At 45.3% G+C, this 25,232-nt stretch overlaps 1 protein-coding gene across 14 annotated transcripts in view; it reads right to left on the bottom strand.

Annotated features, from left to right (window-relative positions):
• HDAC4 (histone deacetylase 4) overlaps positions 1–25,232 on the bottom strand; it is a 252,798-nt gene that overhangs the window by 142,330 nt on the left and 85,236 nt on the right. For 13 of the 14 annotated variants that reach the window (XM_083841239.1, XM_083841246.1, XM_083841240.1 and 10 more), the window contains one exon: positions 17,540–17,611. The exons of the other annotated variant lie outside the window; for it this stretch is intronic. In XM_083841239.1, coding sequence (XP_083697365.1) covers positions 17,540–17,611 — 72 coding nt within the window. The remainder of the gene's footprint in view (positions 1–17,539; positions 17,612–25,232) is intronic. 14 annotated transcript variants of the gene reach the window in all.

The raw sequence follows: 25,232 nt of genomic DNA, 5'->3' as shown, positions 1-25,232 counted from the left end.
ACACACACCATCGGAAATGAAAAGTTTAAAACTGATAAATCCTTATTCTTCTTCCACATTGCAAGCTCACATGCCCAGCCACAAGCTCTACAAGCGAGCATTGCCAGCATGAATCCGAAACCACCCATCGACCTACGAGCAGTAGCTGTTTCCACAAAGACAACCGCAGAATTTCAGAGCAGCTTCTGCAGAGGACGTGTGTGAGCAGGGCATCATCCCCCCTTTCTGCCCCAGATAAAGACACGGCACGTTTACCTGCAGAAGAGGAGACGCCGTCCTGTCGGAGGGCACGTGCTGCCCGTGCTGCAACAGAAAGTGCTGCTGCTGAGAGCAACACAATTCCTCCTCAGCCCTCCCTCTGGTACCACTCGGCTGAGTAGCACTTAATTTCTGAAACACTCGGGAGAAAAACTATCAAGTGGGTCATTAAAGTATATAACAGGAGCAACAAGTACTGTAAAGTTATTCCAGGTGTCCTTTTTTCCCATATTCACGCTAATTACATTGCCTAGCTCATAACACAGCTGATTGGTAAAAAGACAAAAAACTCAACAAATAGGTGCACCCACGGAGGGTTACAGAGACATTCCAAGAGCTCCGACACACAAAACAGACCGATTATCATGATCTTTCCCTTGCAGTTTAATTAACTTTATGACGATAGGGCTGAGATGCACACGTGCATTACCAAGAGACCGCTGTTCCCCGAAGAGAAGAGGACAAAGCCCCCGTCACCCCCCCAGCACACCCCAACTCCCACGTGCTGCAGCCTGCACCGGACCGTGATGGTGCTGCACAAGCAGGTGCCAGCCACCTCCGCAGGTCCCGACGGAGATCATTTATTTATTTTTAGCACCGCGAGGTAAGGCAGAGCCTGACCAAGTAGAGTTCAGCCATTCCAAGTGCTCCTCCCCTGTGACATCCCTCCTGAATCCCAGCAGAATGAGATTTCCCCATCCTCTGGCTCTATCTGGGGCTGCAGTACAACATCCTCAATCCCACCACCAGCTGACAATTATCACTTCAGATGTGTATCGCAGTGCTCACAGCCTACCAGCACTCTGTGGACATCACCGTAGTCGCAGAGACCTGGTTTTCCTCGCACAGCCTGCCTGGAGTGCAGACAACGCGTTAAAAGCAGCATAAGGAAGGGATAATTTGGGAACCGAGTTTTTCTGGCAACAAACTTCCCCCCCACAAAGCACCATTAACAATGCCGCTGACTTCATAAGAATCACAACCCACACTTCACGCCACACCAAAAAAAAAAAAAAAAAGAAAGAAAAAGAAAAGCATTAAAAGTGAAAGCTTCCCATTCAACCTCAAATATGCAGTCACTGTTACTGACCCCAGTGAGTAATCCTTGTGCAATTCAACATCTCTAAGGCAACGCAGGTACGCCACAATGCGAAGCTTCCCACCAGCACTGCCAGCAAGCCACAGCGACCGAGCGGTCCCCAGACCCTAATGCACACAAATTATCAGGAAAAGTCCTCTGCTGCTACCCACAGCGAGGGCAGGAGCACTTCAGGAGAAAATCTTTTTCAAGCAAGAGTGCTGGTAATTTCAGTTTAAATGCAATTACTTTTTAGCACCCAAAGAGAAAGTGTTCCAGCTTTGATCCTTTCACTTTCCAGAGCACCTCTAAGTAGAAATTGCTCACCTTCGTTATCCTGTCACAACACAGCCGCTTCAAGCCAAAGTACTTTTTTTTTTCCCCCCACTTACAGGTCTAAGGCGTAAGACGCAAATAATAGACATGAGTCAATGAGGTTTTTTCCTACACAGTGCTGATGGCCAAGGGCCCTGACATAAAGGGGTAGGTATGTTAATTCACACACTGTTGAAGATTAGACACATCTTGCCCCGTCCATTTTTTTTCTGCAGTATCACCTGCAACCAGTTTTGGGGCTCTGCCACTCCAGTAGCTTGGCCCAAGGTACAAAATCATCTTGTGGTATTATCCACATGATGCAAAACAGACGACTCTCCAGCTTCTCTTGGGCTGTGCTTGGACCAAGACACTTCTGACACAGGCCTGACTCAACCATCTTTCTCTCCAGCCGTTTTTCCTGCCTCCTTCACACCAATACCTTACAACCCACCAGCTCCTACAGGTTTGTAACTCCACAGCCTGAAAAATACAGCTAAGAATAGAGGATAAAGATCTAGATTTTGTATGGCACTGCTTCAGGGCATGATAATCTCACCTACGGGGATCTACACATAATATGCAAGAAAATTTATTTTTTTGTATCTGTATATACTTACAGTGATGGAAAGACGTATGCATGTGTACTTTCTCTTTTTCCCCCACTTGCAGTTTGCCAAACTGCACGGTGTGTCTTCTACCAGGGAAAACTGGCTGCATTTTTAGATCCCATACACTATCTAAGGTAGGAGAAGCAGAGGAGGAGCCATTCTCTCTGGAACAAACTGGCTTTAAAATCCAAAACATAACTTGTGAGGTTTAGTAGCCTCACATAGACACTTCAGAGGCGGTGCAAACCTGCACTGCGCGACCTGCTTAAGTTTCAGGGGACGGAGCTTAGCATTCCCGTCGAGCTCCGCGCCTCTGCTCCCACTTGGGAATGCCCTGTGGCTGCCAGCAGCAGCGTGGTGGCCAGTCCTGTTCAGCTTGTAGAATGATACCTTTCACTCAGAAACACGCTAATAAAGCCTGCTCAAAAATGTTTTAAGGAAATTCATGCAAGTGACAGACGGATTCCTGAAGAAGCTTTTTCATTCTTGTGTATTTAGAGGCAGGAAGCGCTTCCAGCTCAGGCTGCATCTCGGTCTGGGTACACAGGCAGGCAGCCACCGAGCACGTATAATCCCACCCTGAAGGGGATGCTTCACTGATACTTCCAGCTATCTGCCACCCGTTTAATCATGTTCTTTTCTGACTAGTTGGAAGAATCAGGTCAAAATGTTCCCGGACCCCAGGACCTAGGTGTGCCACGTTCATATCGTATTTGAGCTCTACAGCACATTAGCTAAAAGGAATTACTGTCACACTCAGCTCTCTGATTTATCAGCATAACTTTACTAAGCAAAATCCTTTGCCATCTAGCCTGTGCTAAGACAGATGGGGCAGGTCTAATACCATCTTAAGAAACTTCCAATTTAAATAACAAGCATACCAGTTCCTTGGCTTACTGTCAGAACAAGAATTACTTTTGCTTACTTTTTCCTGCCAGTAGATCACAAATACCATCATTAACCTATTTCTGATCCTGAGACGTTGAATCTCTACCTTTCTCTAACAAGAAAAAAACAAAATCAATAAATGAAAACATTTACCATCACTGAACAACTTCAGAAATGGAAGAATAAAACTCCTCTTGCTGGCTTCCAGATCTGCATCTTGTGCCTTAAGAGCCCCAAAACACCCTGGGTAAACGGGCAGGCAGAGTTGCAAAGCAGCAGTAATTTGTCCACTTTGACACCAGTCCTGGTGTGACAGAGCTGTGTTCTGTGATGTCTACGTGCTGTCTCCTCCTAAAAGGAGATCTCTGCTCCAAACAAGACTAGCGCACCACTCAGCTTCCATGGTCCCCCTTCCTGCAAGCCCTACAATGTGAGCATGGCATTTGAAAGGGTCCTGCTCTGCCCTCATCCTCTTCCCCACCAGTAAAAGACATCTTACTAATGAAATAGGGGGGTCATAATTACACCTGTGCTAATGATGTCGTACCTGCCTTTCAGAGGGTTCATGGTACAGTTCAGCCATTCTTCTCTGCATTCCAGGGGGACAGCAAGAGAAGCACCACACATTACAGTGCATTTACACATTTTTATTTTTAAACAGCACTGAAGAGACGTTTAAAAATCATGACATCGTCACACAAAATGGAATAAAATCCAATGCCTTCACTTTCAGGTGTCATGGCTTAACAAGGTCAGAAAGAAACATGACCATCATTCACACCCAAGAGGATTAAGGAATGTTTTCCTTGTGACTGCGCACCAAAATTTAAAAAGAAAGCAGCTCTGTATATGATAAATAATTATCATCAATACAGAGATCAAAGGCGAGATTATGCAGAAAACACTCATGACACTGAGCTTTCATGTGTTTTCTTGAGCAGCATCAACTGAAGAGCACGCCCAAGGGACATCCACTCCTCTAATACTGCGTGCCCAAGACTCAGCTTTTAGGGACAGAACAGACAGTGCCTGCACAAGAGGAAGTGACCACATGTTGCTTGGGAGGGCCCCGGCAACCCCCGGACCCCAGACGCACGTGGAGCACCTCAGGGCTGTGGGCTCACAGGATGCAGAACCAGGAGACGGATGGGGCTTGAACAGCTCCAGGTGGGGCTCACACTGGGCCTAGTCAAGGCCTGGGGCCTGCAGCCCTGCTCCATCGGGGCCATGCCCTCGGTGGTGGCCGAGAAGGGGCTGTCCCTGTGCACAGGAGATGCCATCGAGCTTTGCTGGAGCAGCTTCCAGCCAGGCTGAAATGCCCCGACCCAGAGCCTGTCTGACCAAGCCTCGCCACACACTGTGCCCCGACCACCCCTCAGCACCACCACGGACCCAGGTGTTCCCTGGCTTGGAGCCTCCAGATCCACTGTGGGGCAAGGCAGAAGAGCCCTGCTGGGTCAGTCCCGACCCAGCAAGCCAAAGGGGGACCATGAGGAACCAGGATTTCGACATTCCTGCTCTGCGACATTTCCTCCCAGTGCCTAATGGGGGCTACAGGGAAACTGGGGAGGGATGCTTTGTCAGGAGGAGTGTGGTGCTGGGACAAAGGGTAGAGGTTTTAAACTGAAAAAGGGTAGATTTTGCTTAGATAAAAGGAAGAAATTCTTCACTCAGAGGGTGGTGAAACTGGCCCAGGCTGCACTAAGGAGCTGTGGGTGCCCCATCCCTGGCAGTGCCCAAGGCCAGGCTGGATGGGGCTGGGGGCAGCCTGGGCTGGTAGGAGGCGGCCCTCACCATGGCAGGGGTGGCACTGGGTGGGCTTTGAGGTCCCTCCCACCCCAAACCATTCTGTATTTCCATGCATTTTTATGATTTGGGGAGAGCTTTTTTGATGTGGGAAATGCTTTCTGAAATATATACATTCATATGAGCAGATTGCTAACCCAGCTTGGAACAGAGCAAGAACAGATAAGGAAGAGGCGCTGCAAAACACCCACAATAGCCAGAAAGCAAGTTTGGAGAGATTTTGGTGCCCTGGAGCCCTGGTACAAGACAAGACGGTGCTTGCTCGCACCTTTACCAGTGTGGGCGCAGATCTCCCGGCCCACCTCCCTTCCCCAAAATCGACGACGTTCGCACGCGACGGGGCAGCTGCAGGGCTTGGAGCCGCCCGTGCCTAGCGGAGCGCCCCGGCCAGCCGCGGCCTCGCCGACACCGCGCGCGGGTGCGATAACGCTCCTCCGGCCCCCGGGCTTATCTCAGCACTAGCTACGCTGCCTTCCCCTTGCAGTAAGCTATAAATAAGACAGCTTATGGGAAACGCAACACAAGGAAATGCCGGTTCCTGCTGGCTGGCTCAAGGCATCAGAATAAAATTCAGACTGCACCGACTGCATTTACTTCTGATTAATCAGTTGTGAAACACAAAGCTTTAGCCTCTTATTAAGTTAGTTGTCAAAATAAGGTATGAGTGTAATATTTCGCTCAGGTCTCCAAAAGCCTCCATTTAAACAGCAGCAAGGTTACCGTTGTTTCAATTAAGGATGGCAACTATCAGGAGAAGTCTGGCCAAAATGTTCCAAGTTCAAAGAAAGTACAAGAACAAAGAATTCAGACAGACTGTATTAAAAGAAGAAAAACACGCTGAAACGCAGGAAACCACTGCCACTTCTCTGAAGTGTTCTTTCGCCTCCAACATTTCAACTTTTCCCCATTTAAAACTCCCATGGTGCTGATTTAACATTGAGAATATTCTAAACATCTTCCAAACATTGCTATGGCTTTCATCCTCAGACAAGGTTTTTTTTTCAGTTCTTGTCATTCTCCCGTTTCCCTGCATTTCCAACAGTTCAGAAGCCCAGATTATTTCCTGCAAATTCTTTTTACCTCCATCCAACTCATTCACTCCCACAATACATTATTTACTCAATAGGAACTCATTGTGTATGTGCATAAAAATACATCCATGGAATGAATTAGTCAATATATTACATTTACCAGAATCTATATTATATTAGAGCAAAAGCCTGCAAAAAGAAGAAAAAAAAAAAAACAAGGAAAAACCCTTAAATTTACTGCATACAAACCTGATGCTACCACAAGGCTTAGTATGGAATAACTGATTTTCTCAAAGAACCAACAATTCAATCTTCACACTTGTATCCTGGACACTGAGTTTCCACAGACGGAAAGCAGACCAACACCAATTCCAGCTTGGGTGCCCAGATGACAACCTGGATATGACTCGGACCAAACTAATCTTAATTTCCTACTATCTGCTGCAGGTGTTGTGCAGGTGACAACCACAGCAAATCCCTAGGAAGACAGACAGATACTGTTATTACCCGATTTTAGGGGAAGAGAAGAAAAGCCAAGTGATTTGCCAAAGGTCACAGAGTAAGCTGGCACCAAACGCAGTGCCTCCTCATTCCAGAGTAATGAACCGCTGGAATGAATCACAGATATTTTTAAGTCATGTGAGGAACTATCGTATTCCTTCAGAAAAAGGCCTGGATGCCTTTCTAACACACATGCCACAAAGCGCCGCTCCAACAAGCCCGGCCCTGATGCAGAGATTACAGGCCAGGTCTCCAGGGTGCTGTTATGCAAGGGAGTCTCACTACGTCCATCCGCTTCCAAAGGTGGTTTGCAAGGATCAGGTGTCCATTTGCAGACACCTGTGCGTTTATTTTCCTTGTGGATGGGGATACACGCTCGTCTGAGATTTTGAATTGTATAAACTATATGTTGCTTTTAGTATAAAGCTGTGCAAAAACCATTCCCCCAGAGGTCTGCAGGGAACACACCCGTACTCCAACTTCTGTGCCTAAGTCTACAAACCCCTCTTGATGGGTACAAACCATACCATCCTATCTCCTCAACCTCCATGCATCGCCTGGAAACCCCTCTGCACCCCAGAACCACTGCCACCCCGGGACTGACCTGACCTCCAGCCAGATGGGCAAAAGACAAGAATTTTCTCTGCCTGTCATTTGCCTGCTGCCAGATACATGCAGACCACCCAGTTTCTCTAAACAACGTTCATTTGTCTTCACCCCAAAATAGCTGCGCCTTCTTCACTTCCCTGCTCTGTTCAATCTGCTCCCTCCGCAGCTCCCATCCCAGGGTCCCGGTGACATTTGCCATGAAGCCACAATTTCTGCTCAAGCAGTCACACAGAAATGCCCACGCTGAACGGGGTGCCAGCCTATTTGTCCTGGTACAACTAGAAGAGCCAATTTGAATTAATCCTCCAATGTAAGAGCTGAATGTAAGCTGTCAGCAATGTCTGTGACAAGACCTGGCTTCTCAAGAGCAGCGCTGATGAGGTGCAGCCATTTTCTCACGGCTCGATTCAGGGAAGGCCAACCAAGCAGCATTCGCTATTCTTTTTCTAAAATACTACACGGGTGTTTGTGTGTTCCTTCTGTACCTTTCAGGGTTTGTCATTTTTTGTGATCTCTGAGTCACAATAAATACGGATTATAATATCCTGTACGCAATCATTTTCAGAAAAAATATATTATGGCTGAGGAACAAAAACTACTCTGATAGTTTCCCTGTACAGATCAAATGTTACAAAAAGTACAGCAGAAAATAACTTGGTGTAATATTTTTCTAATAAAGTAATTCCTTCAATATTTAAAGGACAGAAATAAGTTATTACAAAACTGAAAAATACTTAAAAGTTTAAGGCAGTTTTGGAATAGTAAAAAAAAAAAGCATACAAATGCAGTTCCTCACAATACTTTTTTTAAAAAATACTATTTTAAACACCCTATTCTAACAACTTAGCCGAGTTTTAGTAGAAATTGAAAAAGAAGTGCATTAATTTATTTCATCCAAGAAGCAATTTGCACACTGGTGGCAGATCCACTCTCCTTATTGAAAATAAAAGCCTTCCATACATCACTTACCCAATGCACATGATACCTCAACAACTCAGGATCTTAAAGACCTTCATAGTATCATTACAGCATGACTGTCTTAATGAACAGGACTACAAGTATGGGTTAAGGAAGGTGAGTTTTGACCAAAATTTCATCAACTGTGCCCTTCAGTGCAACTTGGAGAGCTGATACAATAGCTTATGAAGAATTCCTCTGTCCAGTGGAAATGGTCAGTTGCTGAATTTCGTTAGGAACTTTTAAACAAATCCACCTTACACAATTCACTAGTAAGAACTGTAACAGCATAAAAAAATATATAGCAAAGTATCATTAAAATGTGCAGTACATTTATTCTGCATGATATTACAATTACAGTTCCAAGTCAGTGATTCCAAAGCCTTTTATTAGATCATAAAAACTTAAGACTAGCTTATAATGAAATCTCTAATCAAATATGAATGAATCATCCAATGACACAATTTCTTGAATGAAAAACAGATGGAAAAGTAGTAACAATTGAGTGGTTTAAATCACAAGATATTAGTTAAGCCAAAGGAGCAGATATTTAATCATAAGCACTTGTTTCAAGTTAAAGGAGACGCCGGCTTAAGGTAGACCTCAAATCAAGCCATTTAAATGGCAAATGCTAATTCAGCACTAACCATAAATTTAAACGAGGTGGTTGTAGTGTGAATGAACTTCTGAGCTCATTCCGCATTCATACCACAACTGAAAATTCTGATGTCCCATTTGCTTGGTGACAGACATGGTCTGAAAGTGAGAAGATGGCGAGGAAGGAGGACGGCATTCCTACAGGTACTCTTTGAGAAGTCAGGAGAGTCAGTGATTTAGGAAAGCAAGGGGACACAGAAGGAAACCGTACAGGTGAGCTGAAGTGCTCACATTGCAATCCAGCTCTCAAAAGACCCTATTTGTTGAAGACATCATCCCATCTTTCAAGACCCGAACACTTAAGAAGGCAAAACAAAGTTAGGTCATTACAAATTGGCAGTAGTCTCACGTTAACTTGGCCCGTCAGCATTGCTGGGGTTTTCCATTTTGAAGTAACTAGGTTACACTTTTTATTTGTTTACGCAGTGAACTATGTCTCTGCCCAAGCCATTTTTGGGTATGGAGTGGGTTTTTGGGGGCACGGGTGGGAAGCAGGTGGGAAAGTGGAAAAAGTAACAGAAAAGGAAAGTAAAGGTCTATTTAATCAGTGAACAGCAATTCTCCAAATCAGCATCTGGACGATTTTAGGCATCGCTGCACAAACCATTCACCTGATATTCCCTCCACTGTCCAAAGAAAAAGCAGAGCCAAATACAGTCCTGAAAATCAATATATGCCAGGGAAGAGCTTCTAGGATCTTGTTAAATGCATCTTGTGTCAGAATAGGAATTCCTAAAACCCTGGGAATGCACGTGGCCGCTGGGCACAGACCGACGGCATCTACCTGCCCCGTAGCAATAAACTATCCCTAGTTAATTTTGGCGTAAAGCACCCAGGGGAGCTCCGTAGTACAGAGCGCACCAATGAGAAGGGAACTTGGATCAAAGCAAACACGCTGCGAATGAAGCAGTCTTCAGCAGCTCCTCCACCCTCGTCCTCCAGTTCATGGGCAGAGCCACCAGCAGGCATCAGGAGGAGCTGGCGGGTGAGGATAGCGCGTGTCGGGACTGTCCAGAAGCCTTAACAGCCCTCAAAGGGAAACACACGCACTTGTCTCCTAACTAGAAGAAGCACAATGTTTGTTACAAGCCATAGGACAACAGCATTACCTGGAAAATGTAAGAGAAGAAAAAAAAATAACACCACACACAGGCTTTATCTTCATTTCCAAGCCTCTTTAGGGTTGCAGATCCAGGCAAAACACGCATAGATTGCATTACACACATGGAAAACAGTACATGGCAAAGTCACTGATAGATCACATCTGAAAAACGCAGAATTTTCCACTGAGAAATGCCTCAATCCATGATCAACTTTCCATGAAATATTTATCACTTTTCATTCATTGCACAGTACTGTTATTTTTAGAAGAGCCAGAGGCAATGGGAACAGATTACTGATTAACAATTCAAGTGAGCCTTTAAATGTCTGCTCGTATCTTGCCATCTCCTCCTTCTCTAAGAAGTCGAAAAGTTTAATATAAATACTGTCACGCATTCAAAGGCTCTTCCCTCCTTCACCTGCTTTTTGTACAAAAGCAGAGGCACAAAGCAACCTTTCCCTTGCTAGGGCAAGCGGGAGAAGGATTATTTTGAAAATAACACTGTGAACATTCAGAACTAAGGAAATCTAAGGAAATCTATATTCAATCACTGTGAATTAATAAACTGAACAAGGTGAGGGAAGAATAAAGAAAAATAGCATGTCGGGTCTTGCAATAAAGCAAACTTTCCTGCCAGTTACCTCTCATCAAAGAAAACAGTTCTGTACTCGCACGCTTAAGATTTAAGTGTGGCTTTCAGCTTTTAGAAGAGGAACAAGCCATTAATAATTCATCCCACCTCCTCCATTTAATAACTGTTTCCTTGTGCTTAGGGAAGGAAGCGACAAATATTTTTTCCAAGACAAAACACAACAAAATAGAGTTTAGGAGCTTCGGGCTCCTGCTATTCCTACTCCACAAACTCAGGACATCCACGGACCATGTTTTTGCAGGCCCCCACATGGTCCCCACTCCAGAAAACCCAAAGCCGTAGGAAAAGTTGTTTGATTTTTGGAGCTTCATGTACACAAATGCTTAAGTTCACACTAAGAGTGCTTAATGGGCTGGCAAAAAGACTAGTGTCTTCTATCTATCCCCACACACAATCAAAGCATGGGCTTGTGCTGCCACAGAGCCGGAGTCACTAAATTATCCTATGATTACGGCCAACAAAACATGAGTTATGGTGCAGTATTAACCAAGGAAAGAGGTCCTAATGCTTGAACTTCCCTGCTGCTCTGCAGGGAGCTGCCTAGTGTCTCTAGATGTGCCAATTCACTCGTCCGTCCTGCATAAATAACCTCCAGTTTGCTGACCGCATTCTGGGCATGCTGCAACTTTTTAAAAACACAACAATGCAGCAAATCATCTGGGGAAATTTGGGAGCTGGCTGAAGCGTTACACAATGTTTTCCTTGCTGAACAATGAATTACAAAGGTGAACTTCACTACTGCTTCCAGTTGGAAATACACTTCTTTTATCATCATTGTAGGGGCTGCATTTTGTGCTGATAGGTTAGTAAATAGTAAAATACAGTAAATACAAGGAGGTAACCTTGTATTTGCTGCAACGGGCATTAACCTGGTTTTACAGAGGTACATTAATGTACTATCAAGGTACATTAACCTGCCATTTCTTCACTGTCTTATGCCAGAGCACCTTAACGGTGGTAAAATTAATACAGTAATTAATACACTATTCTGACAAGAATAGCTGCAGCTTGTAAATATGCAAACAATAGGCTAACAAGAAGCTAATAAGCAAACAATGTTTCAATCTTAGTGTATGGCTTTGACATTTAAACGATTTCTGAAGACCTCACTTTTAATGATGATTTGCCCCCCCTACCCCAACTCCGTGGAGAACAGATAAGAATATTTTTAACACTAAATGACTAGCCTTTCAGAACATGAGCTACGCTTCCGGAGCCTGATAAAACCATACATCCCCATTCTTACACGTCCCGGTGTGAACAAGGACGAACAAGCTCCTGTCTGCAGAGGCATGAGCCTGTCGGGAGCCCCGAATCCTGGCTGACCAGCCAGCAATCTGAACCCGCTTCAAAGCCCCACTGCACCACGCTGATTTGGTACCTCTGTGAAGGGGCTTTTGAAGCAGACACGCTATAGAAACTAAGCCAGTATCTGAAAATCCAGTGCAGTGAGAGGGCATCCCCTTCCTTTGAAGGGATAAATTAACAAAGACACGGTATTCTGCTCTGTTAGGCCAACTGGACTACCACTCCTTCCTCTTCGAAGCCAGGATTAGTCCTTGATTTCAAAAGCCTGTAAAAGCATGTAACAATATTAGTCCTGAGGCTCTTGCAGACCATTCATTCATACACACATCTGCCTTTTTTCAAATCAACGTGGAAGTGAGACTGGGTAATCAGACCCAGGAGGAAGAAAAAAGCAAGGAGCTGGAGCCTCAGGCATGATGCCCTGGGCCCCCCCATGTGGCATTTGCTCTTGCAAGCGCCAGGTCCATGCGGGACGAGCAGCCCCCAGGGCTGGGCAGAGGCACCACGTCCAGCTGCCGTGGCTTGGAAGGACGGCAGGATGCAGCCACTTGTGGAAGAGGCCGTCAGCTCACTGCCACCACTAGGACATCCCCCCTTAAGCTGAGCTCTTACAGAAATTGCTCAGCAGCTGCCATCCCCAAGCTTTGTTTAACCCGCTGGCTCCTAACGCTTTGCAGGAGACTACTATCAATCAAGCTGCAAAAACCTGTCAGAAGACCACCGTTGTTTGCTCCCTAACATGCACGATGGCCTCGCAGACCACCAGGGGTTTGCAGATGACAGCTGGAGAACCACCTCAAGAAGCCCTGCAGCAGCTTTCCACCTGATCTGCAAGCACTCCCAGAGAGAAGGCTTCACCTAGGGGGCAACAAGCCCGGCTGCTCTTCCTCCACCTCTCCATGCAGCATCTGTGCTCTGCAATGAATGCCACAATGCAAATTACTTGTCAGCTGCACTGAACCGCAGCAAAAAGTGCTGTGATTATCACTATTGCTTCTACCACAGCTTGGGGAAGCAACCTTGAAAAGCCAATGGGAATGCCACAGGAAGGGGAATTTCTTTCCTAATTCAATAAACGCACTGTTAAGTGCTTTACACCCACAGGTAACCCCAGAATGTCACGTTACACCACGACCAGCATAATGGGGAAACGCAGCTGGTCAGCTCAGACTGTTAGTCCCAGTTTGCAGTTTCACTACTTAAAGTAAAGCTTTTAAGTTTAAAGAGAACTAGTTTACATCATATTGCTATTTAACATTTTTTTCATGTGTCACAGATATCAAGCTCTTCATATTTCTAATACTAAAGAAATTACTTAGGATTGTATTCACTTGCAATGCAATGAGCAACTGTAAAGTTTATACTGACAAGGAAACTACCTCACATAAGTCTTTTCAGTTTATCCAAAGTACCGTAAGTACAGCCTTATAAAGAAAGGAAACTCATTCTAATACTGAAGACATGCTTAACAAAGACCTATTTGATCAAATCTGGAGGATGGTTTCAACAGTACATAAGTGATGTTTTTAAGAGGACTATCTACAACATATCTAGCTATTTGTACAATTGAGGTCTTTAAGGCTGGCTCCCCAGCTTTGCCCTAAGGAAAAGGCATCTCATTTTAAAAGCACGGAAGAAAAAAAAAAGTTAGAGGACAAGAGAACTCTATCCCTTCCTCCTCCCATATGAATCTGTCTCCTTGGCTGCAGGCTGTGTAAATTCACTGCTAAAAAGAAGAAAAATACCCTAAAACACACAAAATACTTAAAACTGATATGCTCATTAGCAGGACAATTCCTTCACACTTTTGGAAGTGGTCCACTGCAACTGATCCCAAACATGCAGTGGCCACCTCTGTGCTCACATATCTTCTGCTGACCACAGACGCTGAATCTGTGAGGTCCTTCCTCTGAAGATCTCTGTATTCTGCAAGTAGAAGTTCAGGAAAAGCAACACTGCACAATAAGCTCAACAATTTATCCCCTTTTCTACCCCAGGCTAAAGGCGCAGTAATATTCTGGTGCTGCAAAAAGAGAAAGCAGCATGAACAGGTTTTATCGAACAGATGATAATATTCCCGAGCGAGATGTGGGTTGTAGGGGGGTTGTCTTGTTTTCCTTTTACATGCAAGTAAAATTCAGAAGCACCAATTATAGATGATACATTTCTGAAAGGGGAAAACGTTTCTTTTCTTCAAATTAATCCTTACTTTATGCAAAAAGGAGAAAATTAATCTGCTTAAAAACACACCTTGCTGCCAACTGAATGCCATTCTACTCCATTCACTCCGAAAATGGTTTCATAGAAATGCTCTAAACGTTTGAATTCCATACTTGAGATGCTGCCACAGGACAGAGCATGTATAGGCCTCGGGTATTTTACATCCCTTTGCCACCCTTCTACATCAGAGAAGAACAAATACCATGGATCAAACTTCGCTTGGTTTGTGGCAAAGAGAAAACGTTTCGGTTTCCTACAAACACACCGCAATGATTTTATCTCAAGTATAACTGGGGATAAAGGCTGCTCACCGTCCACTGCCACACAGCAATGAGTTCATTCATCATGAGGGCTACAAATCAGTCGCTTTACCATGACCACGATGGGCTAAGGTTTTAAGCGGAATATCCCCAGACATGACTGAGCATTTTCTTTTTCCTTAAGCTGTTTTTCAACACCTTTATTTCAGCCATTCCTGAGACTTGGTGCAACACCCCACAAACCCATACATAACTTGTTTTTCCAGAGGAATACTTGGTATTTCTTCTCCTTTCTTCTCTTAGAAGGACTTGCAACAAACTTCCTATAGGTAATAATGATAAAAAACAGACACAACAATGGTTTGCCTAAGTCCATCAGCTTGACGGCAACTTTCAACAATCCTTTTTTTAAAACTCATCAAGATACACAGGAATAGGCAGGCTACATATATATCAAGGCAGATAGGTAAAGGAACTTATAAGCCAGCTGATAAGGCACTTACAAGGTTAGTAGTATTTGCTTGCATTTACAAACATGCCAAAACATCTTTCTGCTTTTTGCCAAACTTGGTGCTTCCACCTTTTAATTACCATTCTGACAAGAAAAATATGTAAGATGCACATTTCTAGCTCAGGTACATGCTGCAAGGCTGAAAAGACACCTCAAAAGTTCAGGAAAACTGAGTAAGCACAGGATCCCAAGTGAATAGCACCAGAGTGACCGCTGCCCAGAGCTAATGCTGCTTCTTGTGCAAGTTCAATTCTTCACTCCCCCCACCCCAGAAGTCTCTCCTACCCTTTGCCCACCACACACGTGTCCAGCCTGGCCTGAGTTTTCCAGCATTAGACAGGAATCCCCGTGGCTCAAATGCTGCTAGAAGTCATCTGACAAAGAGACATCACTGCCTATCACGCATTATGCCCACTCAGCACAAGCACAGCTCTCCTTTGATGTCTAGCTGTTTGTTTTTCAGCAGGCATAGCGCTGAGCTATTGAACATACTCAAAATGTAGTCCAAAAGGTGAGAATTCCGTAAATCCTGAAGAGTTCGCAGCACCTTAAAGCAACCTCCTATCGTCTGGGGAAAACAGAGTCAGGGCACAACGAACTCTGGCATCATGCTGCCCAGGCTGCTAACCAGCATCAGCCTGTGGTGGTTTCATGCTGACGGGCAGCTGAGCTCCACCATGCCACTCTCTCACTCCGCTCCTCAAAGGAGCGGGGTAGAAAACATGATGGAAGAGGGCTCGAGAGTCGAGGCACTGACGGGGAGATACTTTGGCAGCTCCTGTCAAGGACAGAGCCAGGCAGCGAGCACCCTGAGCAAACCAGAGCCGCCTTCCCCAGCCACCCTCCTCCATCTGCTGCCCCCAGTGAGCAGCGCAGGGCAGCAGGCGATGGATGGGGGCTGCGGCCAGGCCCTGGGATGTGTCTGCGCTGCTCCTTGGTGCTCGCTGCCTGCCCCTGCTCTGGCCTGGGGCCTTTCTCAGGTGGCCACGTCCACCCGCTGCGCCCGGGCTCCTCTCCACGGGCTGCAGCTCCGGCCCGGGGCCTGCTCCTGCGGGGGCTCTCCATGGGCCGCAGCCTCCTCCAGGCCACATCCACCTGCTCCACCGGGGGCTCCTCCACGGGCTGCAGCGTGGAGATCTGCTCCGTGTGGGACCCATGGGCTGCAGGGGGGACAGCCTGCTCCACCAGGGGCCTCTCTCCTGCCCTCCTTCATGAACCTCACAGTCTGGAGCTGGCTCTGCTCTCACACGGGACACAGAGGCCTCCCTGCAGCCCCTGCCACCACAGCTGCCCCACATAAACATAGTGCACAGCCTTTTTCCTGAAATATTGTTAAAGAAAACACAAAACACTACAAGCAACAATGAAACCAATTCCAAAAGGACTAAAACCCATCCCACATTCATGATACTGGCCATTGACCTACTCGCCGAACAGAGGGATGTGATTCCTCTCGTGCACTTGACCAGTCCCACAGCATTCAATCTAGCACGTGGATACAAAACGTGAAGGAAAATCTTTAAGTTGACCCATGTTACCAGGGAAGTTTTAAAATGAGAATCTCTCTCAGGGTTAGGAAAAATATAACCTCCCTTACTTGACAGACAAGTTTTGGAGCACATGGAGTGAAGAGAGATTTCTCAGAATCTGAAGCCAAGCATTCGTACCTGGTAATGATGATCTCTTCCTTTTTCGAACACAATAGCTCTTACCTCCTTACAAGTTTCCTTCTCCAGATATGCATATAAGTCTACAAAAATGTAGGTTAGGTCACAGCCCATTCCCCCCCCCCCCCCCCCCCAATCTACTGAAGTTGCTTTGAATAAGCTTCGTTTACATTTTTCCAACTTGCATTACCAGAAGCACTTAGATCTTCTGCAAGATCTCTTCCTTAATATAAAAGGACCTAAAGGCATTTTGGAAGGCAACCGAGCAGAGAAAGCTGGGCTTTTGGAAAACTTGAGCTCCTACCTGGAAAGTAGACAATGCTTCATGTATCAAATCGTGCCTAGTATAAATATCTCTGTTTGCACCTGGAAACAAAACACTTCTGGAAGAGAGAAGGTGGAAATACAAAAGAAAGCAGCAGACTGCTTTCCACAGCATTTCATGTATTTTGATGCAAACCGTTGTTTCCGTTGTTTGAAGTGCTGCAACTGTGAGCCAAAAGATTTCCCTCCTCTGCCCCACGAGAAGCAGCCAGCCTCCAGGACGAACACTGGCTGCTTTGCTTGCTTCATACCAGCAGGACAAGACACAGGACACAGCATAGCGGGATCATTAGGAGAGGGAAGAACAGCAAATAGCCAAGAGCCCAGCATGATATGCTTTGATCAGCCTGTGTTTGGCTCTGACTTTTTGCTCATTTCAACACAAGAAGATTTTTCCTTAATAAGAGCAGCAACTCAGAAAACCTACTTTGTTTTGCAGTTCTCCTTTTAGGCTGTGAAAACACTCGTAAGGTGCTGCTTTGTTCTGCTGTCCTCTCCTTTCTAAGCAAAAACAAGCAGCTCCAACCAGGTTAGTCTCTCCTTAGCCCCCTGCCGAGGGTGGGGGCTGAGATATTTAAGCCTCCCAAGACTGCTGTGCTCTATTCTCCCTCCACTCCCAAATCCCACTTGCCCAGCCTGGGAAAGTAGATGTGTCCAAGTTCTGACACACTTTGTTCCAGCATTTTGCATTTGCATTCTGCTCTCCCACTTGTAAGATAGATCTGCAGAATATTTTACTGCATTCCCAGAATAGGAACAACATTTAATAAAAGTTTCTTCTTACCAGAGCTAGGCATGTGGTTCACTCTAGGTGGATTCAACAGCTCTACTGGCTGGTCTCTGCCAGAAAGCCCATCTGGAAAGAGAAAAAAAAAATATCACATCAACTCTTTGGTTAGCTGAGCTATTTTAGGCATTCCAAGCAGAAAAAAAAAAATCACTAACCAATTATCAATGCAAACCAGAAACACACAAGTAGCACAAATCAATAGAAACAAGAACATTAACAGGACAGCAGCTGCTTACTCTAAAGCAGAAAATAAAAGATACTGTAGCCCAAATTGTGCTCGGGTCTTCATGGTCTTTAAATCCAACTGGTACTGATCCCAATCCAAGAAAATAGGCACATCAGCTTACAAACCGTACCATACAATACCTAAACAGCAATTCATTCCTTCTTCAGAAGAACTGAGCAGAGCTAAGGCAGAAACACATCCCTGTGAAGCGAAGTTGAAGAATGGCTGTAATATGCCAAGGCAATGCTAAGGAAAACTGACAAATCACTGAAGGAGATTAAAATGCATAGACATGCATAACAAGCCCCATTTTGCATAAGTTTGGATTTCAGAAAGGCATTAAAAACATACTTTGTAAATGATATGCAGAAATCCATCTTGCTGAAGCAGTTCTCTATTTAAAATATTTCGAAGATTATATCTTGCATTCAAGTAGAGTTAAAACAGAAGAACATGATACCTACTGTTGTAGACTGCCAGACCAGATTTTCTAGTCATCCATTTCCCTCCCATCCTCTCCCCCAATAAAAGCTGAAGCAAAAATAATACTAAATTCAAGTGAGTGACATCTCACTATGGTATGTTTTCCGTACTTAGATTATGAATACTTGACTACAGAAAACTTCATCTCAAATCCATTTGCTCCACTGTAAATACCCACACCTTTGGCAGTTCTGTCTCACTTCTTCTTTAACGTGTTGCTGTGTTCTGCGCTGCAGCACAGATACAATCAAGCCAAACCCTGTCTGGAGACATCAAAGAATCCACCCCATCTCTCAGTCAAAGCGAAGGACAGTTCAGTACTATAAAAGTGTTACAAAGTCAGTGGAATGTTAAAAAAAAAAAAATTACACTTCTCCCTGTTTTCTCCATTTCAGGTTCCTGGAGAGAAAGCATGGTTGGGTCTTCTCCAACACCTGCATGGCTTTGCCTCCACTGACCATATTCAAGCATCAGTGCAGCCTCAGGCAGTATGTCAATAAACTGAACTACAACCATGCTGAGTTCTCCTTCTCAAGCAAGTTAATTATTGTCCCGCAGATAAAACAGGTTGTTCACATTATACACTGTTTGCTTTCGGATTGTTATTGCTAGAGCCAAGAGTGGCTGGCCTCGCTGCACTGGAGCAGACAACCCAGCATCTACTGGTGTTGGGACGGCTCTTGGCCAGCTGAGCTTCACCTGCACAAGCAGCAGCAAACGGGACTGAAGGGACAGAGCCAAACACCCCTACTTTAAGCAACATTCAACCATCGATATCCCCAAATTCACAACCCAGTAGTCACTGCAGATCAAAGACTGCAAACAGAGAGCAGAAAAATCGGGTCTACGGCAAAAGAGGCTGCGGCTCAGCCAGGGCACGCATCCGAGAAGAGGGAGCACACAGTGTGAGCGCAGCCCCAGGAGCCTGTGCCTCATCCTGGGTGCGGAGGATTTTGTGCTCCACCGGGAAGGCATCACCTTGGCTGCTGGGCTGTCCCAGGCTGCCCCGAGGAGCTGTGGGTGCCCCATCCCTGGCAGTGCCCAAGGCCAGGCCGGATGGGGCTGGGAGCAGCTCACGGGAGCCCTCCTGCCCCAGCAGCAAGTCATGGCGCACAGGGACTTGCACCAAGCAGGAGACCCATTTCGGTGCAGGCCAAACTGATACAGGCTTTTTAGTTTGGTGTTTCTGGACTTCCTCCCGGCACTGTTGTGCATGTTAAGTCTCACCAGAGCATCGGAGATCACTAACAAATGTGTTGGTAAGTGGGGATTTAAGAGCTGTGTTTGTTTTTAATTCTAGGAAATAAAGTATCTACATTTTGAACTAGTTTTAAAGCCCAAACCAACAGTCTCTTCAATCTTTGCTGCAAAATGAATAGTAGACTAATCACAGAAAAACATTTAAGATATCTTTTAAAGTACTGAAGTCTAAACACTCAACCAAAACCAAACCAGGCAAGACAGAGGTTCTCTATTCGCTGCATTAACTGATAAAAAGTCTCTACTGGTAAGAAAAAAAAAAGAAAGAAAAAAAGAGGCAGTTTGTCAGGATATATTTGCACAAAACACCTCTTCTCCTAGGCTACAAGTATGGATAAGAGAGGTTAAAATGAGGTTTAAACATGCAAGCTGGCACATCACTTGCCTCCTCTTGAGGGATGAGCAAGCTCACACCCAGAGCACGCCAAGAGCATGCACCCGGCAGTGTCACCACAGCACACACCCCGCTGCCAGCACGAGCTGGTCACCCCAGGGAGGTGAAGGCTGGCTTACTTGCTTTCTAGCAATCTGGATGAGGGTTGTTTTTATTTTTATATTGAAGTACTTGCAAACAAATTCACGTTTTGCTCTATTATTACTCCCTGTTAATGCACGCTCTCTTACTACAAGGCACAACAGCAGTGAACAGCCAGCACTCTGGAGATACTTCAGTCTTGTTTCATACAGATGCTATGCCTCACTGTAGAAATAGCACATGTTCAAGAGAAGCCTATGTTCTGCAACCCAGCTTTCCAAACTGGAATTCCTCTTCTGTCCTTCCCCCAGCAGCATCCCAATAGCCATAAGGCAAAGCCAACACTCCTTACTCCTGCCACTTCCAAAAGTACAGGCAGAGTCAATCTGGTTGCAGGCAGCATGTGCTGTCGTGACACTGCAGGAGACTTCCAAAAAATCACAATCCTACATCAGTCAGCTACCTTCAATGCAGAGTATTCTTCTGCTCAGGACCACGGCGGCTGCCCGGTGTCTGCACTGCTCACAGCGGCGGCGTTTCCACCCATCAGCGAGCCAAGTGTCTCAGGCTCAAAACCCTGCAGCACGCGCGCAGTGAGCTCAGCCGGTAGCTGACCGTCCATGCGACAGCCATAAACCTGAGCCCAAAACCAAAGCCACAAAGAACAGAACACAAACCTCACCTCTCAGAACAGATAAATGCTCCTATTGTCTCCTCAGCTTCCTACAGCCAGATGAAGATGCTACAAAACCAAACGAGTAATTTAATTTCAAGACACTAGGTGATCAATTTGTTCAGAAAGCCAAAATAACCCTGCCTTTAACAAAGCATCGTATCTACTGCCAACACAATGCTGACCAAAAAGAATAAACCAACCAAAAAATCTTAAGACTTCCAAGAAGAAGTACAAGGGTTTCTCATACAGGTGTGAAGGAAGATTTTAAAGCCATAATTGCACTAAAATGGTCTTGATTTCTCAAAAAAATTACAACTAAATTCTCTAATTATTTGTTTTTTTCAAAAAATGAGAACTGACTTTGGGAAGGGGAATCCTATGCTCTGACTGTGCTCCACGTACCTTCAAAATAGGAAAAAAAATCTTTTGTTTTACATGTTCAGCCACAGAGCTCCACAGATCCAGTGTATCATCACACTGGAGACAAACTGGTCACCTGGGTGTGCCTAAGCCTCAAGAAAAGCATGTTTGCAGCTACTGCTATACTGTGTTTTCTTCTTACCCCCATTACTGAAGCCTCTCTCCTAAGTCAATTGCTGTATAACTGACCTTTGTGCAACAACAGAAACACATGATGTTTTATGCCAGCATTTATTAAAAATAAAAAGCAGTAAGATAAAAACTGGTCTGGGTCTGCAAATGCCGAAATGATTACAATCGGTTTCCATTGCAGAAATAAAAGTTTTACCCCCACCTCCTTCCTTTACAAAGTATTCAGCTCCAACCCTCTAGAAGCTTCACCATGCATTTATAGAGACAGCTTTGGCAATTACAGAACTAAAAAAAAAAAAAACACAGAGAAGATGCTAAAAATATCCGTGCCACACACAGATCTACAGTTTTGTCCTTGTTATTGCCTAGAAGGGATCACAGGGTGCTTCTGCAATCCTGAAAACCTGGGCAGGGAGGGAAAGCAGCTTGTCTTACTGCTGCGGGCAGGCAACGGAGAATGCGCAAAGAGGTCAAACCGTGCAGGCGCTGTTTGGCATTCCTACTGCCACGAGCCCGGGTCGGAACAGTACCGAGGCAAAGCAGATCACCTACAAAATACTTTCATACTCTCCCCTAGACAAGCATTTCCTCAGATACTAAAAACATTGGCAGTAGATGAATCCACGTCCATCGGGTATGGATGAGGGCAGCCGGCAGAGGCAGGCAAGGAGGCCACAGCGAAGCACGCAAGGAGGAGACAAACTGCAGAGTCCGTCACGTCTGAAAAGGAGGCATGCACCAGCGGGTCTGATTTATGGCTCCAGTTAGGGAACATTTAGTGTAGCTTCATTTTCAGATGGGTATTTCTACTCATTAATTAATGAGATGAAGCTATTATTCATCGATGGGAACTTGAACATTTTATTTTTATCCCAGTCCATACTGAACCGTTCCAAAGAGTTGTTTAAGTTACTTTAAAAATATATCCAAGGATACTTTATGTAGTAGCTGGGCTTGCAGGATTTAACCATGTTGAAAAGAGCGAAACAAAGACAAGATGGCTACAACAGTATGCGGCAGTAACAGAAACATGTGAGGATAAAAAAAATACAGAAAAGATGAAGAAGCAAAATGAAGTAGAACAACCACCGAGGCAAAACCAAATTGGACAAGGGCAGGGAAGTACAGCTTTCTTCCTCCCTCCTCCCCCCCTTCAAAAAAAAAAGAAAAAGGACAGATAATGAACAAAACAGAAGGCTGAAGCATTCAGTGAGCTCTTAGCTTGTTTCCAACAGAAAACTGTAAGCAGCCTTCCCATAATTAACTCTGATGAGTTTTAAAAAGCAGGGCAGAACTAGAAAAGGTTATTTAAATAGTTTTTCACATATTCAGATCTTTAAACCTGATGCAAATCACCCCGGTCTACCTGAACTCCCTGAGTAAAGCGATGAACAGCCAACAGTTGATTTTAAAGGACACAGAGCATAGGGTCATGAAGAGCCACAAAAAGTAAAAGTTCAAGGGAAGAAGGGGAGAAAGGCAGGAGGAAGAGGTACAGTAAATGGGCATTATTTCTTTCCTCCAGAAATAAAGGAGGATTCTAAGACACAGCACAGAAATAAGGTAACAGGAAAAGCAATGTGGATGGATCAAGGTGAAATTGAAGGCAGGCAACCAATTTGTTTCTTTGGCAATATATCTGCCTAGCAAAGTGTTGGATTTTTATTTTTTTATTATTATTTTGTTGTTTTTAACCAATTTTTATTTAAAAAAGCATTGAAAGGTTACAAGGGGCACATAATAGAAAGTCAGGTCTGCATGAAAGACCCTAAACCAAGCGCACACCTGGTTAAAAAGCCCACTCAGTCACCACCTGCTTTTAGATACATTATACCCAGCATATTGCAGGAGTTCACAATTTACTGATAAAGCATTAAATATCATTCAATACTCAGCTGTGACACCACACCAGAGAGGCCACACTTTGGAGCATGAGAAGCGGAATTCAGTGACAAGTTGGCAAATGGATGCAAGGTTCAATCACAAATGAGTAGATCCCTCCTGCCTAAATAATAACAGTAACGATAGTTAAGTGTACAATTACAAGACAGAAATACCCAGCAAAGCAACAAGAAAAGGAAAGCTGAAGCACTTTGCAAGCTGAGAATCCACCGTTTGGCACTGATGCAGAAGACAAGTTCATTCCAGGATGCATTAGCAGGCACATATGCAAGACACGGGAGGTAATTACTCAGGGATGTGACAGCCTCCTTGGCCAAAGCGCTGCCCTTGGTTTTAGATTCAACACTAGGAGATGAATTGCAGGCAATCAAGGAGAAACCTCTGAGAAAAGACTTCAGAAAATGAGATGGGCAGTCTGCAGAACTTGGTAATTTTTACATTAGCCTGTTTGCATTTGAGAAAAGACAATATTAACCCCAAGACTTTTTCATGTATCACTGAATGGTTTGGGTTGGAAAGCCTTAAAAACCATATAACGCAGACCCTGCCATGGTGAGGGCCCCCTCCCACCAGCCCAGGCTGCCCCCAGGCCCATCCAGCCTGGCCTCGGGCACCGCCAGGGATGGGGCACCCACAGCTCCTTGGGCAGCCTGGGACAGGGCCTCACCGCCCTCTGAGGGAAGAATTTCTTACATAAGTCTCATCTAAACCTCCCGTCTTTTAGTTTGAAGCCATTACCCTTGTCCTATCCCTACGTCCCCTGACAAAGAGTCCCTCCCCAGCTTTCTGATTATTGCTTCTTTGCATTAAACACCTCATGAGGCAGTTACCAAACGTTGACTAATTTTTTCCCCATGTGGATATAGGTCAAAAGCTCGCCTCCATGCCTTCCAAGCCAAGACAGAAAGAAGCTCTAATTTCTCTGTGCCTAATCAATAAAAAGCCTCAGGCAAAACAAGAAGGCTGACAGTAAGCTCAGGATAAACGGGCACCACGTGGCATCTAAGAGGATATCCCAACCACATTCTTTCGAGTGCACGCATCCATATTTAAAATTAAACTTTTGCTAAGGACCATACAGAGAAAGGAGATGTTTCTGGATCAGTGATTCCTGAATTTGTATTTGTCATCAAGCAAACAACTACCTTGCCCTCTACAACTGCTTTCTAGCAAAACAATTGTGAATTTGTCTCACAAAGACAAGGAGGAGACCCATTCCCCTTCTCTCCAACCCCAAAACTATCCCACGTTCCCATCTGCTTCAAGGTACAACTGTAAGACACCTAAACACAACAATACTGCACGTCACTGAAACTCTTGAAGACCGGCGAGCAGCCTCACAGCCATCCTCACTGAAGAGCTCTGCTGGTGCACGTCTGATCAGAAACAAATCCAAAGCTTGTAGGAAGAGGAACGGAGTGGTGACAGGACACAGCTACATCAACATTTCACTTCACAGCCGGAGAGGGCTCCTGAAGCGGGCCCCAGGCTGCCACGCTTGCCGTACTTTCCCACTTCCCACAAGTTTGGTCACAGCACGGAGCACTCTGGACGTTGGGGGGATACAGCTCTAACTCAACACAAAATGCCCTCCAGCTCATCTAACACCAGCCTCTAACATGGACTCTTATCTAGAGAACTAGATTAAATTCAGTCCTAAAGCAAGCTTAAAAAACAAAAACCCCACACAAGCTGTATATAACCATCACCACAGCCATCATCACGGGCTGCTCCACCCCACAGAGCTGACCCGTCGCACAGTGCTTGCTCCTACGGCCACAAGCTGCTCCTCCTCCTGCCCCCAGCTCCCCCTGCCCCAGTTAAGGCCGACCGGTGGTCTGCGAGCAAACCTCGTCCCCTGTAATCAGGCTGCTGTCCGCAGGTCGTGGTGAGGTACGCCCCATGAAAGCGCGAGCTCCCCGCTCCGCCTGGCACTGCTCGGTGAGTTATGTGCCGTCTCAGTTACACGTGCCAGCCCACGGCTGTTTCATGGACCTGCTCCAGGCCTCAGAACATCTAGTTTCTTCCTGCTATCGGTATACATGTACCACAGTCGCATTAGAAAACGTTTTGCATTTTACACGCAGGTTCGGGGGTTGTTTTGCTGCACGGT

This window comes from Anser anser, assembly GCF_964211835.1.
Source record: "Anser anser genome assembly, chromosome: 6".
NCBI lineage: Eukaryota > Metazoa > Chordata > Aves > Anseriformes > Anatidae > Anser > Anser anser.
Note: the sequence above shows the minus strand (reverse complement) of the source record. Positions and strands in the feature narration are given on the sequence as shown.